Genomic DNA, 17,793 nt, shown 5'->3' with positions numbered 1-17,793 from the left:
CAATAAGAAAAGCTTCGGTAGGGCAGCTCTCTCACCAGATAAGATCAGCATAGGGTCGATGGGACCAAAATACAGGTATTACAAGATTCTGTATTAACCATACAAGGGAATGCATTTTATCGATGTACTCCAAACCAACCGATACACAATCTCGACATCCTTAACCAAAATATTCATATATTCGACTTGCTGCTAGTCTATATCTGACAATGCTGACCATTTGAGAGGAGCTGGAACCGGTAGTAGCTACTCTGGAGACTCACAGAAGTTGAATAATAGTACAGAATCACACGCGTTGAGAGTAGCTTGCAGAAGTCGGCTTGTATCCATACTAGGAGCGTGCACGTCAAGTTTGGCAGCACCAGTATGCGTAGTGCTCGTCTTTGCGGTGATTGCTAACAAGACCTCCGCATTGTAAACAAATGAAGCTACTCCCATCTGAAAATGCATCCAAAACAATCTGCATCCTGCCAGTTTCCGCCAGTATGGAACTTTCTTGACCATCGGGTCCAAGACCAACCGATGGACCACCCATGTTACATGCTGCTTCTGGTTCAGTCTTCGAAGGATGAGCTTCGGCAATTGCACACTCGGCAAACAAAGAAGCTAGTTGATCAGCAGCAGAGCTTTCTTGCAATCTACTTTTGTACAGCTCACGAGCACGATGCAAGGACTGAAATACAGCCTCGTCCCCACCTCTTGTTCTCATTGCCATAACAACCTGTGCCAAAAACGAAATTAGCATGTGATGAAGGTTCTCAATGGACACTGCTTCTCATCATTCTAAGGCTTCTAACAACATACATATGTCATCTCTTCGTAGCAGCTCAATGATTTAACATTAAACGTAAATGCAGAAGCATCTACAGACATTCATTAGACATACATTGGAGGTTCCAACATCTAGATAGGACTTCATCACACTAGACTAAACCCCACGGAGATAAAACAAGCAAATGATAAACACTACATCTCTCTATATCAACCATTCAGGCAAATCCCAAATGCGAGGAAGATCCTAAATGTAACGTCGACTTTGGTGTCATGAATTTATTAGATAACATTTGGATGTGAATTCGTAGTGTGATCGAACAATCAGACGTTATTAGTCAAAAACCGTGAAATGAATTCTCTAGCTAAGAAGCTTAATCTTTGTTCAAGAACCCCTCTAAGGCGGTGCTTCGTGATCTCCAAAATCACGACACGAACGCCACAACTATCGACCAACACTATCATTTTGTCAATCTTTAAGTAATAAGTACTAGACAATTAAGAAGTAAGAGAATTATCTTCCTCATCCAACTATTTACGCGAATCGCTTGTGTTCAGCTTCGAAAATCCAAGATATGGTAACATGAAAATCCACTTTTGTTCCAATTTATAAGCACCATATAATGTTCTCTTTACAGTTTACACATTCATACATGATTCCAATCATTTTCTCAACAAAAAAAAAAAAAACAAGAACAAAAAAATCAGTACAAAACTGGCAGGCAAAATAGTATAAACCCTAAAATTCAAAACACATTAACAAGAATTAAATAAACGTCACTCAATTTCTATGAACGATGCGAATCAAACCGAAGAAAAATTTGAGGAAGCTGATAAATTATAAAAAAACAAATAAACAAGAAAATGATGAAGTTGAAGATTACCGCTTGGAGGGCCTGGGAGGGCTTGCCTTGATTGAGGAGCTGGCGAGACAATGTGAGCAAGTCCCTGGCGACGTCACCTTGGCCGGTGCTGGACGGCAGCTCCGGCCGCCCAGCCGCCGTCGTCTCCACCTCCATCATTTCCATATCCGTATGGTTCATGTTGGCATTCTCTAATCTCCAAATTGCACGCCGATTTCGTATTTGGGTTTTAATTTTTATAGTCGGAAATGTTTGACGAAAGAAAGCTGGAGGATTCTAGCAAATTCTTCAGGTTAAAGATGTCGGCTTCCTCGCCATCTCTCTCTCTCAGAGCGGTCCCAGATGTTTTGATGTTGTGGGCTTTCATTTCAGATCCTTTCTTTCTGGCCTTTTTGTTTATTGGGCTTTTGGACCCATAACAGCTTCTAGTCCAATACACATTTTTGAGCAATTCTTTTTTTGCTATTTTAGCAAAAAAATTGTCATTTAGATTGACATAACTTCTCACTTTGGTATCTGAGATTTTGAAATCGATAATTGGTCCCTGAGTTTGTCTACTATCAATCGTTTTGGTTCTTACGTGAAAAATCTCCATTTAATATGGATAAAATGACAAAAATATCAAATTATTTTGGCTCATTGTTTATTAAATTGAGAGTATTTTTGTTATTTTGGTCTTTATTGAACAAAATTTTCACGGAATGACCAAAATGATTGATGATAGACAAACTCAGGGACCACTCCTATTAATTTTAAATCTTAGGGATCAAAGTGAGAAGTTCTGCCAATCTCAGAGATCATTTTGGCTAAACAGTCTTCTTCTTTTTTGGGGTTGGGGGGGGGGGGGGAGGGGGTTCGACGGAGTAGAATTTTCTCCCCTCCAAATCTACTCCCCTTCGCTCCCCTCCTCTCTCACTTCTCTCTTTATTTTTCTTTCTATAAAGAAGTGAATACAAGATGTTAATGTGATATAATAGTGACTGTTCAAATAGGGGAGAAGGGAAATGGAGGAGAATTTGAAGGGAAAAGAATCTTACTTCATGTTCGATAGCTTTTGTCCCACATCTAATCAACTTAGCAGCCGATTATGTTTGGGGCAAATATTGATGTTGAACCCACTAGTAGCGGATTGTTGGAAGGACACTACTTGGTTGCTGAAAGTTTAACGGCCGCTCCTGCTAATGCCCAATCACATTTAGACACGTGTCCAATTTGTATTACAATTTCAATTATTTAGATATGCATCCAAATATAATAGAAAGTCACTATGATGTTGAGTGGGACCAAGGCAAAATTAGGTGGGTCCACTCATTCACCTGAGAGCTTGAGAAGAGTGATGTGTGGGACCTCAAGTGAAAACTTAAACGAAAAATAGCAAGAATGTAATCAGTTAAAAACTTTCGACCAAAAAAAAAAAAACCAGTTGAAAACACAATCATACGCTGCATTCATGTTCACCACCTAATTTCTCTGAACTATAGTTAACTCTTCATCAATTGAATTTACAACCTGTTTGGCTGTCTCTACACCCCCAGCTGACAGTCCTTGTCATTACCTTATCATTTATGACAAGTCCGACAACCAATCATTCATACACATTTCTTATAGCGGTATCTCAACCCAATTAAACATTATGACTTGTTTGAACTTTCTCACTAACAGTTCTGGAATGATTTGAGTCCTTCTATGGTATCTCAACCCAATTAAAAATTGTGACGCGTTTTAACTTTCTCACTAACAGTTCTTGAATGATTTGAGATACCGTAATAATGACGATATGGTTTCAGTTTTCTCTCTATGCATAAGGAAGCTAAAGATCACAAACAATGTAGCAGAGCAAAAGTGACCATTAATAATTAATTTACCATAATCATGTGTGATGAATCTATTTCTCTCCTCTACAAAATAGTTAATACTCTTAGGTGACTGATCTAGTTAGCTACCATGTGTGTTCATCCCACTTCATTTTCAACCTCCTCCATGGATGATATTGTCTCCTCTTTAATCTCCTGTAACATCTTCAACACCTGCCACATAGTCGGCCTCTGCTCCGGCGAAGTTGAACTGCAAGCGATCGCCACCTCCAGCAGCATTGCCATCTTATCATGCCCATCATTTTGCTCATCTTCCCTCAAGGATCTTACCCATTTCATCGTATCATTGGGCGGCAAAACCAAGTGCTGCGATGGAGGCTTCCCCGTGAGAAGCTCCACCAACAAAATCCCAAATGCATAGACATCGGACTTTGAAGTTGGTTGCTGCTGTTGATCATGATGATCGTGATCATTTGATGAGTTCGTGCGAGTCTCTGGGGCTTTGTATGCAGCTGAATCTGGATCCTCCTCAGACGTTGGGGTAGTTGTGGCGAGAACGGAGAGGCAATAGTCGGTGAGACATGCTTCGAAGTCGGAGCCAAGTAGGACGTTAGTGGACTTGAGATTGCCATGGACAAGTCTCCATGCTTGGTGGATGTAAGAGAGGCCTTGTGCTACGTCCTCTGCTATTTTCAAGCATGACGTCCAGTGCAGCGGCTTTGCCCTAGTTGATTTTCCTGCAACACATCGATCATTAGAAACTTGGTTTAAGGTTAATCAATTAACAAAAGTATTTTATTTCAGTTAATTACTACCCTAAAAAACAAGAAAATGTAACGTTCATGCACATGTTGCATGCAACGCGTGTCCCACATTCACGATCACGTGCTACTCACATCATGTAGCAAATGTAAGACAGTCATTCCATCAACGAGTGCCAGAGAGTTTTAGCCTTGAAAACGCTAATCAGACATGTAATTTCAAAACGTAATCACGCCCAAAACCAAGAAATCATGTCCAATAGGACAACTGTCGCATCAAGTGATAAGCAATAGGCTAATCAGACCAAAGTAAGCAGTCAATTTCTGAGATTATGGAACCAGCCAAAAGAGGAGGAAGAAAAAATCGAGACATCCAAAATCCGTCAATTTCTTATGAGGAAAAGGTCAAGCAAGTAAATGTGACTTGGGATTGCAAGCCAACATACAATCAATATGAAAAGAGTGCATCACCATGATTCTATGAACACTATACAAATATAATCATTATGTCAATTCCTAGAGAGAGACTACCCTACACCTTTCCTTTGGCATGTTAGCGTGCCGTTTTATTGAAAAGTTAAAATACATGACACCGTATTATTAGTCTGAATCTCAACCCCAATTCCTAACGCTGTCTTAATCAAAGGAGATTCTTAGCTATCTCGAGACGTGTCTATAAACACAAACAAAAATACAACTGGTTACTAAGCAGATTGTCCCATTTTATTCACAACCAAAATTCTCGGCGTCGATAAAGCAAAGAGGTGAAGAAACAACCAAATCTAGTACAATCACCATGTTCTATAACCTAAAAAGCATGTAAACATAGTACTAAAATGTTGAGATTAAGTACGCTTACGTGTCAAACTCGTATTGGCTCCCCTAAATTCTTCATCCACAAAATAGTCAAAGAATCGAACAACAGTCAAACCGAGTCAACCCAACTCACTCACTCACCCACTCAACTGAAAGATTTGAACATTACCGTGAACGAGAGAGAAGACGCTGCCGTTGGGCTGGTAATCGTACACCAGCAGCCGCTCGTCCTTCGCCTGAAAATACGCTCTCAGCGGCACCAGATTCGGGTGTCTCAGCGCACCCACCGACTCCAGATGCCGCTCGAACACCTCTCTGTTAGTCCCACTCAACTTCCCGGCATCGAGCCTCTTCACGCTCACGATCAAGCGGTTGTCCAGCACCGCCTTGTATGTCGTCCCGATGGTCCCCTTCCCCAGCAGCTCCGCCGACGCCCGCATCAGCTGGTCCAGCGAGTACAGCTGCGACTCGCCCGCGCAGAACATTAGGCTCCCGCTCTTCACTACTTGAATCCCCTGCGCCCTCTTCACCTTCTGCTCCAGCTCCTCCTCTATTTCCACCACCGCTGCCGCCGTATCCTCCGCCGCAGTTGGTCCCCCAGAATTAACGGCTTTTCGGGTTTGGGATTTCCTCTGTTCCTTCACCGCAATTGCGAAACAGAGGAGCGAGCAGATCAGGACGAAGACGCCAGTGGAAAACCCGATAATGAGGGCGGTTCTTCTTGGGATTTTGTGACTCGGCTGAGTCAACTCAACGCCGTGGATATTTTCTGCACTGCTCTGCCCGAGCGCCCTCGTGGGCGGCGGAGCTTCGTGAACATGAGTTGCGCCGAAAAAGGGTCTCGTCCGGTTGCATTCCTTATTCACAATCTCGCCGCAGAGGCCTGGGTTCCACGAGAAGGATGATGCACCGAACCGCAGCAGAGTCGGAGTGACGGGGATTGCGCCGGTGAGGTTGTTTCCGGAGACATTGAATGTCTGGAGCGTGGACTGGTTTAGAGGCGGGACCGGTCCACTGAACCGGTTCCAATCCAGCCGGAGGTAGTACAGCCGGTCCAGACCAGTGATTAGAAATGTGGGTAGTGTTCCGGTGAGGTTGTTGTACGAGAAATCGAGGGTTCGGAGGCGGTGGAGGGAGGAGAGCGACGGCGGGAGGGAACCGGCGAAGGAGTTGTGGTCGAGGAAGAGCGTTTTGAGGTTCGTGAGTCCGGTGAGGTCTGGAAGCGGCCCGGTGAGCGAGTTGTTCTGCAGACTCAGGACTCTGAGCTGGTCTAACCGAGTCAGGGTGTCGGGCGCGAAAATGCCGCCGAGGTTTTGGGACTGGACTATGAAGCGGACTAGTTTGTACCGGGCGCCGCATTGGACGCCAGTCCAGCGGCAGAAGGACTGGACGGCGGTGGCGTTGGAAGAGAATGGAAGGGCGCCGTGTAAATCCGCTTTGGATTTGAAGGCGACGAGGGCGAGAGCGTCGGGTGGGAGTGATGGTTGCGTGCCTGAAGGCCTAGAGGAAGTAACAGTGAAGGTGGAGAGTGAGAGAAGAAGTAAAAAGATGTGCCATTTCTTGAACATTGTTGAAGAAACGGAGCGTAGCTGTCTGTGTGTGGTTTGTAATTTGCAGAGAAGGCATGGAGAAGAAGAGAGAGGGCGAGGGTGCAAGCAGAAGGTGACAAAAGCATGCAAGGAGCAGATGTCGGACTGCAGAGCCCAGAGTCACGTGAAAGTAAGTTCCCAAAGCCAGAGGTTAATATGGGTGAGGAGTTATCTGATGACGTTTCAAACTAATCAGTGAATAGTAATTATTTTTCGTATCTCTAAATCTAAATAGAATAACTATGTTAATAGGCAATAAAATATTAATGTTTTTAATAAAAAATAATTTTATTTAATTTGGAATATGATTTTTAATCGATCTCATCATATCTATGTGTTATTATCCAAAAGTACAATTTTTGTAGATAGATTTCGATAAGATTTTTAACTAATTATGTCGCACGACGTGTCCTTCCATGTTTAAAATTGTTGAAATATTGAAATGTGGTGTAAGGTGGGAGAAAATGGTAAGGTATTTATAGAAGAAGAAAAAATTATAATTTTAAATTTTTTTTTTTAAATTTCTTATTAACTTAATTAAGCTGAACTGTTAGATTACTATAAAAAATTTGAAATCCAATCGTCCAAATTGTGACACGTGTTCCCCCGAAACATTTCTGTTTTTTCTTATTTTTTTTAATTTTTAAAATAAAAAATCTGAATCGTTGATCTGGAAATCAAACGGTCCAAATTCAACTGCTACTTAGTGGGTTGCAAAGTGGGCCCCAGCGCCTAAAATCTTGTCAATAACACGCCCCCACGTGCTCGTGTTATGCATGCGCCTAATACAAAAAAAAATTATAACGTGGCTGACGTCAGCCTTGCATCACTTCTCCTTAGGCGCTCGGGTCTTGGACTTGTGCATGAGCTCTCCCACGGGCTCTCCCTTAGTCCAATTGCCCGAATGGGCTGGCGCCACTTTGAGAGGGGATTGGATTGCAAATGGGGCTTGTCCATAGGGTAAAAGAGCACGGTGGAAGTGCTCTCATACAACGGTATGTGAAAAATTTAAAAGAATAATACTTGGTTATTCAAATATAAGTAGGAACTCCTACTCAAAATTTCTCAAAATTTCTCAAAATTGTTCGTTAGCAATTTATAGAACTTTGTATTTATAATCAAAATCATTCATCTTATAAATCATTCTATAAAGATCGCATATGCAAAAAATCAATTAAAACTAAGTCATTTAGTCATCAAACTGTTTAAAAACAAATGAACGGTATTGGTAAAAACATTATGAACCGTCTATGTATTTGCTAAAATAGATTGACTAAACGATTTTAGTTTTAATTTATTTTTTGTAGAGATAATCTTTATAGTGTGATTCATAGTATTAATAGTTCTAATGATAAGCACAAAATTCTGTGATTAAAACACTAAGAGTTTTGAATATATTTGAGTATCGAAGTATTGTTCAATTTAAAATGTGTGCGTCATATTGTTTGTTCAGCGAATTATTGATCATCTTATCATATTTTAATTAATTTGAAGATCATTTAGTTATTTATATGTATAAACAAATGATGGTTTTAATTTAATGATTAAATGAATTTAACGGTTAAGATTTGTCTAAATACGTAAAGTTGCACAAATGTAGAGATTCGGGATCAACCGTACAAAACATAATATAATTTATTGCATTTGGTTTTTTGTCAATTGATTTCAGTTACCCTAATTAACAAAATCATTAGTGCCTGACAAGAACACTGATCAATGTGTTTAGTTGTATTTAAGAATATTAGTGCAAAATAACATGATTTAGACCAATATTATATAAACAGAAACATTGTTAAGTATGAATTTCCACACTCTTCCTCAAACTTTATGTGCACGTTAAAGAGTAAGAATATGTGAAAGTGTGTGTCAGTCAAACAAGAAACATTTTTTTAAGAGAACCTCGGGGTAAAAGTTTGTTTATTAATATTGTTTGTACCATATTTAGAGCATCCGTATTTATATCTTGTATAAATATTCGGAAGACTCAAATGTAATTATGTAATAAATGAATAGGCAAATATGTAATAAGTGAGGAACCCTTATTCTATAAAAGGACTCCTCAATCTCCTCATTATGAGAGGTCAAGGTTTAGGTCATGGGAAAAGAGAAAACATCTTAGAGAGGGCAAACACATAAAATAGGCTAGAAAGCACACTGTCTCTAGCCTTCTTGTATATTCATCATTTTTTTTTTTTAACCAAAGATAGAAATATATTAAAGACGAATAGAAATGTTTACATCCTTAGCAAGAATATTAAACAGAAATTCAGGGCCAATACAATCCCAAGAAAAAGATCGGCCCTCCTTAAAGGCATACTTAGCCACCGAGTGAGCAACACGATTGCCCTCTCTAGGCACAAAAGCAAAAGAGACAGTCCTCAGCTTATGCACTAGAACCTCAATGTCGCCAAGAATACACTCAATACTAAAATCTACCAACACTTCCTTCTTCAGCATTTTAATAACCAAACTTGCATCAGATTCAATGATGATGTCATTAAACCCATGTTCGATACAGGCCAATAGAGCAAACCTGATGGCAGAAGCTTCAGCAGCCGCGGCAATATGACAGAAACCAGAGCCAATCCCCCCAGCCGCTTGGAGAAGTCCCGCAAAATCCCGACCCAGCCAACCCAAACCCATACGCATCGTGTCTTTACACCAGGCCGCGTCGGAATTAATCTTAATAGTTCCGAACCTAGGTTTCTGCCACTTAGTACAAAAAGATTCTGAAGCCTTAATTGTCTTCGGCAGCCTCGGTCTGTTGTCATCTTCTTCCCGCGCCAAACAGTCTTTGTACTCGCTAGTACTCTTCCTCCAGGCCTCCAAGATATCCAAAGGCTGGCGATATATCCTTTTGAATATCACATCGTTTCTGTTCTTCCACAATCTCCACAGGCCAAAGGCAAATTCTTGACGGATGTCATCCGCATTGTTCCTATCCTTCACTTGAGCACAAAAGTTGCTCCAGCTTTTGAGAAAGTCACTTCCCTCCAGGGCGTGAGAATTGAGGTGCAAAGGAGAACAAAACCAGAAGACATGGCTAAATTCACAACGGAAAAACATATGGTTTTCAGTTTCATTAATGGCGTTACAAACACCACAAACATTGTCAATTCTCATATGACGTCTTTTAAGATTCCGTCTAACCGCCAGAGCATTGTTGCAGCATCGCCAAATGAAGCATTTGATCTTATTTGGAACCTGCAGACTCCAGATATTATTCCATACCAGATTTAAATTGTTACTTTCACTAGGGGCACCGCGCCCTTTCCTTCCCAAAGCACATTCTTCCATCAGTTTTAAAGCCAAACTGTACCCAGTTTTAACTGAAAAAATCCCATTGGTAGTGTAGTGCCACACCAGTCTATCATCTATGCCAGCGTGGCTGAGTGGAATGCTTAAGATCGGTAATACATCTTCCCGCTGAAACCCGAGCTCGATCAAGTCCGTTCGCCAAGAGTTAGTAACAGGGTCGATCAGATCACATACCATTGTTCCTTCCAGAATTGGTTTCGGGATGACTTTATAGGTTGAGGGTTTAGGGAGCCACGGATCCTTCCTGATGTTTATGCTTTTCCCATTTCCCACCCGCCATCTAAGACCAAGTTTAAGCACTTTCCGGGCTTCAAAGAGACCTTTCCAGCCCCATGAGGTATTCTTCCCTTTCAGAGCTTCTCCAAAACTTTTCCCCAGGAAGTATTTATCACTCAAAACCGAAGCTAGGAGGGACAAAGGGTTTTGGGTGATTCGCCATCCGATCTTGGCAAGAAGAGCAAGGTTGACACATTGGATATCCTTGAATCCCATTCCACCAGCCTTTTTCTGTTTCATGAGACGATCCCAGGAGACCCAGTGAATGCCCTTACGTTGTTCATTACCACGCCACCAGTAATTTCGAATAGCTCTTTCAACATCCCGACACACTCCAATGGGGAGTCTGAAACAACTCATAGCGTAGTTAGGCAAGGCCATAACAACTGATTTCACAAGGATCTCCTTTCCCGCCTGGGACAGGTACTGTTCAGCCCATCCAGACATACGAGCTTCAATCTTATCCCGGATTTCCGCAAAGACAGCTTTTTTTGAGTGTCCGAAATCGGCCTGCAGGCCAAGATATTTCCCAAATCCCTGTTTACTTTGTATCCCCAGGGAGTTCACAATTTTGGCTTTCTGACATTTCGGGGTATTAGCACCGAAGAAGACCGAACTTTTGGCCATATTAATCATCTGCCCGGAGCCCCGAGCATACGTCTGTAGAACTGCCATTATGCTCTCCGCCTCCTCCACAGAAGCGTTTCCAAAAACCACAGAGTCATCCGCGAAAAGGAGATGCGTTATCGGTACACCAGTAGGAGATACCTTGAAACCGTGGAGGGCACCCCTTTCCAGGCTTCTCCTGATTAACATTGAGAATCCTTCAGTACAGAGGAGGAACAGGAAAGGAGATAGTTGATCGCCTTGTCTGAGCCCCCGATTCGGCCGGAAGAAACCCGTTGGGGACCCGTTTATGAGGACACTAAATGATACGGTAGAAATGCATTCCTTAATCCAGCTGCAGAAGATAGGTGCGAAACCCAGGCTAGCCATCATTCCCAAGAGGAAATCCCATTCAACCCGATCGTATGCCTTGGCCATATCAAGCTTGATAGCCATCCCAGGTTGGTCTCCTTTATTCTGGTGGATTAAGGAGTGAAGGACTTCGTGCACCACAAGGATGTTATCTTGGATTTGCTTCCCAGCCACGAAGGCAGATTGGTTCTCCCCAATCACTTTCGGCATCACCTTCTTAAGCCTATTAGTGAGAACCTTGGCAATAATCTTGTAGATGGCGTTACATAAAGCAATAGGCCTATATTACGTCATATTTTTTGGGCACTTCACCTTCGGAATAAGCACAACATTGGTGTGGTTGAGTTTACGCAGCAGGGAACCCGAGTGCCAGAATGCTTTAACAATCTTGACTACGTCCGACCCGACCGTGTCCCAGTGATCTTGGTAAAAACAGCCAGAGAAACCATAAGGACCCGGAGATCTAGTAGGAGGGATTTGAAAAGCAGCCTCCAAAATTTCACATTCGGAGACCATAGCAGTTAAACCTCGGTTGTCCTCTAGGGAGAGCCGACCCTCCATGCAACTCTGAACTTCCGCCACCAGATTAGGCTGACAGGATTGAAAAAGTTCAGTAAAATAATCAATAGCCGTATTACCAATACCTTCAGAACTTTCCTGCCAGATCCCCCGGGCGTCCTCTATTCCTCGGATCGTATTAAACCGGCGCCTTTTTAGCGTTTGAGCATGGAAAAATTTGGTGTTCTTATCACCCTCGCGTAGCCATTGATTCCTGGATTTAACTTTCCAGTAAGCCTCATCCTTCTGATGAGCAGCAATGAGCTCCCTTTTTTTTTTTTTAACATCCTTTGAGGCAAACTCATTAGTTTCGTAGGCCGCCCTTATCTCTTCTTTCAGATGCTGAATCAGTTTCAACGAGTTCCTTCCTCTTCCTTTGTACCAGGCTTTTAAACTTCTTCTGAGATATTTCAGTTTTTCACAAAAACGGTACGCATGTGAGCCATAAACCTGAACTCTCCAATCTTCTCCAACCAAATTACGACACTCTTCCGACTTGCTCCAGCGCCCATCGAATGAAAATTGCTTTCCCTTCCATTTCGGACCTTTATCAGTCGAGAGAATCAAAAGGGCGTGATCCGATCCTTCCAATATCACATGCTTGATTATTGTGTTGGGGTACATTTCATACCAGCCTAAGGTCGCCAACCCACGGTCAAGGCGTTGCTGAATAGGCAGAGACTCTCTTTTATTTCTCCAGGTAAAGGGGTAACCTTCATAGCCCAGATCCATGAGTTCATCACGAGCCACAAAATCTCTAAAGTCACGTAGACTAGCAGCCGGTCTGTAATTCCCTCCCTCATTCTCTTCGTTACAAAGAATATCATTGAAATCTCCTAGGAGGAGGCAGCGGTCCCGTTCTTGTCCAATACGCTTAGAAACTTCTTGCCATTGCTCCATTCTCTTCTTATCATCCGTACTAGCATAAATAGCGAATAGCCTCCAGTTACAGTTCATCTTCTCATCCCACAATTTGAGTTCCACCAAAAAGTCCTCCGATTTCATTAACACCACAGAGGTCGCATCTCTCCAGAAAACACATAAGCCACCTCCAATGCCGCGAGGCTCAACAGCGAACCAGTGTTCCATACCCAGTCTCCTTTTCAGATGGGCAAAACTCCTACTTTTATTCTTAGTTTCCAGCAGAATAACCATGTCAGGGGTGTGAAGCCGGTTCTGCTCCAGCAGGTTGTCAACTGTCAGGTCACCCTTGATACCCTGACAGTTCCACGTGATTATCTTCATGGATGTGTGGGGGACCCCTTACGGCTGGTCTCCTCCGCCTCTTTAAAAAAACACCCCTTCCTCGGTCTGGTAACTAGTGGCTTCTCTGTAGTAGTAGTCGATGAGAGCTCCATTTCCTGAATGTTTCGTTTTCTCCCTTTCTGTTCCATAGTTATTGCCTGAATGATAGGACCCAGTTGAAATGGGTCATCCTCCGTACTAATTCCATTCTCACCAGCACCGTCTACACTCACCATCCTACCCGCCTCCTCTCCGTTGTCTAGAATTCCATCACCAATTCCCTCCATAATGAATGGATCACTATTCAAGTCAAAACTCTGCCCTGTTGCAGTTGACACCCCGGTCAAGTTCCCATAGATCTCCTGTTCAAGGATTTCATGGAGAATAACGTTTTCCGCACCTTCCGCAATCACTCCTCCAGGTCCAATTAGTCCTGCATCGAAAGCTAATTCTCTAGCCTTTCTTGCATCCTCTTTCTCCTGACGTTGGTGACGAATTTTGTCAGCTAGGTTAAGTCTCTCTTTATTCAGTCTGCTTGAAGACCAGCGGGGTTTGTTTGGTGATATGGCAGTATCAGCCTCTTCCGCGAGAATCGTGCCCGTATAGTCACTCCCACTGAACGATCTCGAGGCCCCCAGTTGTGTGTGACTTCCCATACCCGAGGCTGTGGATGATCGGCCCGATCGTTTTCCTCCATCTTGTTCCTCACTACGATCATCTTTCCATCTTCCAGTATCCTTTCGTCCTCCACTAGACCCTCGAGGAGTCCTAGTACTGCCCCCCGCGCCTAATAATTTACCCCTCAGATCCGTGAGTGCATCCAATCCCTTAAACGCAAACCCCTCCCCCAACTCCTCAGAGGTTTCCCCTTCAATCATCCCTAGCTCCTGGGAGCCTTTGCACACACGAGTAGCATGTCCTAATAGACCACATATGAGGCAGTATTTAGGAAGCCCTTCATATTTAAAATCAACCCACACTCTGCCTTCATCAAGGAAATTAACAAAAGTACCTCGCATAAGGGATTCACGTACATTGAAATGAATTTTTACTCGAAGAAATCTTCCAATGCAGTCTCTACTGCCGGATTTATCCACCGATTTAACCGTCCCGATTAGGCCTCAAATGGATTCCGCCACCGCTTGAGTCATGCTTAGAACAGGAACATTATGAATCTGCACCCAGAACGTTCCTGAGGAGAGAGAAGCCCATCTGTTGAGACCACTGTTCGTCCGCTCCGCAACCATGACAAGATCATTTTTAAAGTGCCACGGTTGATCTGCATCTACCACTCGTTGAAGATCCCTTTGACCGGCAAATCTCGTTAGGAATCTCCGGTCACCAATGTCCCTAATAGAAACGCCTTCCCTCCCCCGCCACAGGGACATGAAGCAATCTATGAAAGCTTCCCCATTTACCTCTTTCGAGGTAAGGACTTCTGCAATCAGAGTGTATTGGAGTCCCACTAGAGCACCCTCTACATCTTTCCTCTGAATACATATTCCGCCAAGCTCTTTCTCGGACTGTTTCAGCTTTGCCCCAAACCGAGAGCCCAGATCCTCTAGGTCCTTCTTGGGTTTATCCTCGCCCATGATCGCACCTTCCCCTTCTTTCCCGGACGAGGCTAATCCCCCACCAGGAGTCCAGATCCCGAACACCAGAGACTAGGAGCACCCCCCAGAGCTAGACCCCACCAATACCCTGATAGCCCTAGATCCCGCCCGAAATCCTAACAATCTCTTTCCCAAACGCCAGAGCTCTCCTCCCACCTGCTCACCGAACAAGGAACCCGAGATTCACCGACCACCACAAGAAGGAACAGAGCCGAAGCAGTCGAACCCCCTCGAAGTCTCCGCCGCTCCACCCACCTGCTCGCCGAACAAGGATACCGAGATTCACCGACCCAGCACCGGAAGGACCAGAGCCGAGGCAGACGAACCCCCTTAAGATCTCCGCCTACCCCCTGGAAACCCTAGATCCCGCCAAAGATCCCCTAAATTCCCACTTCCAGACCTCCTGAACTCACCTCTCAACTACTCACCTAACAGGGGTACCAAGAATCCAGAATCACAGCCCCAACACGAGACGGGAGAGCCTGGACAGGCGAAACCCTTCCAGAGATCTAGACGGAACCCCTCCGGTGGTTAGACGAAACCCTCCTTTCGAGGAACGAGCCTCTTACAGTTGGCAGCACATGTATATTCATCATTTAGAGTGAAACAATATCAACATTAGTGTGAACGTAGCCCAAACATTGGGGTGAACCACGATACGTCTTGTGTTCTTTACTTTCTTGCAGATTCACGGTCGGGTTTATGTTGTTCCAAGACCCCTCCGGTTTTGTGCATCAACAAATACAAAAAAAATGATTACACATAATTACGTTATAAAGCAAGAATCATAATAAAATACAAAAAAGAAGAGGGGGACATATGACCAAATTCCTCTAAAATAAAACTTAAAAGGTAAGAGCATGTAGAGCAAGCTGCAAAACAGAAATGAAAATTTACAGTGATTAGGTAAAAAAAACACACACACATTAAAAATGGGAGACTTATATATATGCTGACATGCCCAAGAAATTTGAATGCAAAAAAGGAAGAATCTTTATAGGATGAGCGAATGTCAAACAAGTGAAAACGAGAGCAGCCCTAAACAATGTTTAAACTTTCTTATATTTCCATGAAAATCTCCACAAAATAAGAGAAAGTTATGGAAATGGGGGTAAAGTCTAAAATTCATCTTATATCGGACAAACTCTTAAGTTTAGGCTAAAATTAACATATATCGTAGATATTTTTGATAAATTTGTTAAATTCGGAAAAACTCTTATATTTCATCTAAACCAATGTTTGACAATTCCTAAAGTTTCATTTTAAGTTTCCATCATTTCTATCGAAAACAACTAATATCAATATCGATATTTCCACAAATTTGCATTTCGATATTTTCACCGATACCGATATTTTAAACACTGGTCCTAAATTAACTAATTTATCAGCAACTGCATTCATTTCTTGAGATGTATGAGAACAATAGAAAACCATTTGCTGCAATTGGAAAATACAGTTTTCCATCGAACCCAAACAATCAAGGGAGAAGAAAAAGAATCATAAGCAAAATGCTATGCTAAAATTTAGTTAGATCTAATTTCAACCAAAACTTTTTTTTATTCAGTTACGAAAAAAGTTTTCGAACCACTAAATTTATAAACCCCAAAATGTACTAGTTCTTTTGATTTAATTTTCCGACAAATTGTGCTATCAAAGAAGCAAAAACGTGCGAAGAACCTGGGGTAACCTGAACTAAAGAAGGAAGGCAAACAAGCATGTTACAATTAAAGAAGAAATTCGAATCAATGATTTTCATATTCTTGTTTTTTTTATTCTGCACTATTCCTTTCGCATTAATCTCTTAACTTTTCAATTTAAATTTTTTTTATAAAAAAGTTTAATGAATACGGTTTGAAAACTTTGAGTTTTAACGATAAAAACAAAATAAAGGATAAAATGAAGAGTATAATGATTGACTTTTTAATGTAAAAATATAATTTTTCGTTAAAGTAAACAATATCATAAACCTTTTGTTAAAATTCTCTTAAAAAAAGACGGAAGACAGCAGAGTGCGAAATCACTTCTCTGACCATTTCTTACCTGACAAGAAAAGAAAAGAAAAATAAAAGAAAAAGGTTATTGTTTTAGACACGGATTCCTCATTGCATGTGTGATTTGCCCTAACCTGTTACCTATGTATCCGTCTAGTAGACTAGTAGTCTATCACCGTGCTTTTTGTCCAATTGGCAATGTCATTTAAAGGATAAATTTTTTATGGTTAAATTATATAATAATTCATTAGATTTGAGGTCTATTACAACTCTATACAATATCTTTAAAACATTTCACTTTCATACCTCAAGTACTATTTTATTTCAATTTCATACCTCCGTTACATTTTCTATCAATTAATCTGTTAAGTGTTGACGTGGCTGCCAATGTGGCACATCATGTGACAAAAATAATATTTTTAATTAAAAAAACCTAAATTTTCTATATATATATATATTAAAATTAAAAAAAAAAAACATATTGCATATCCCCGTAACCCCCCCCCCCCCAACCCCCAAAAAACAAAAACCCAGATCTGTCTATCCCTCAGATCCCCGTAACCCATATACCCCAAAAACCATATCCCTGGTGCGACGCTCGTCACCACAGCGCCCCCCACCCCGGGCGATGCAGGTCACCTATAACCCGACCCCATCCCTTCTCTCATCTGCAACCCCACCACCCACCCTTTTCTCCTCTCTACACACACCTTACTCTCCTCTAAACACCCCCCACTCCTTAAATCTACAACCGTTCCACGAACCCGACGATGGCGAGACGGGATCTGGGTTTTTTGTTTTGTTTTTTTTTCTGGGTTGCATGTAGGGGGTCAGGGAAGAAGATGAAGATGGGGGAGAGGTTTGGGGGTTGTGGGGAGAATAGAGGAGGATGAGGGGAAAAAGGTTTTAGTTTTTTCTTTTTTTTAATTATTTTTTTTAATATTTAGAAGATTTAGTTAAAAAAAAATTAAATTTTTTTTTTTGTCAATTGGCACACATTTGACAGCTATGTCAGCACTTAGTAGATCAATGGATGGAAAATGTAACGGATGTATGAAATTGAAATAAAATAGTACTTAAGGTATGAAAGTCAAATGTTTTAAAGATGTTGTATGAGATTGTAATAAACCTCAAACCTGAGGGGTTACTATGTAATTTACCCCATTTTTATTGTGACGGGAACACAAGTAATACACTACA

General features: G+C 42.0%; 2 protein-coding genes across 2 annotated transcripts; both read right to left on the bottom strand.

Annotated features, from left to right (window-relative positions):
• Positions 1-61: 61 nt before the first annotated feature.
• Positions 62-1,972, bottom strand: LOC126633059 (uncharacterized). Its single transcript, XM_050303602.1, has 2 exons — positions 1,656-1,972; positions 62-721 (listed from the first exon to the last, which is right to left on the bottom strand). The coding sequence occupies exons 1-2, from the start codon at positions 1,812-1,814 to the stop codon at positions 347-349; spliced, it is 534 nt and encodes a 177-aa protein (XP_050159559.1). The 5' UTR covers positions 1,815-1,972; the 3' UTR covers positions 62-346.
• A 1,491-nt stretch (positions 1,973-3,463) lies between these two features.
• Positions 3,464-6,811, bottom strand: LOC126633053 (probable inactive receptor kinase At5g67200). Its single transcript, XM_050303595.1, has 2 exons — positions 5,195-6,811; positions 3,464-4,185 (listed from the first exon to the last, which is right to left on the bottom strand). Exons 1-2 carry the CDS (start codon positions 6,591-6,593, stop codon positions 3,587-3,589), a joined length of 1,998 nt encoding a protein of 665 aa, XP_050159552.1. The 5' UTR covers positions 6,594-6,811; the 3' UTR covers positions 3,464-3,586.
• Positions 6,812-17,793: the final 10,982 nt, after the last annotated feature.

Source organism: Malus sylvestris, chromosome 8 (assembly GCF_916048215.2).
Source record: "Malus sylvestris chromosome 8, drMalSylv7.2, whole genome shotgun sequence".
NCBI classification, from domain to species: domain Eukaryota; kingdom Viridiplantae; phylum Streptophyta; class Magnoliopsida; order Rosales; family Rosaceae; genus Malus; species Malus sylvestris.
The sequence above is the reverse complement of the archived record's forward strand: the minus strand, read 5'-3'. Positions and strand labels throughout refer to the sequence as shown.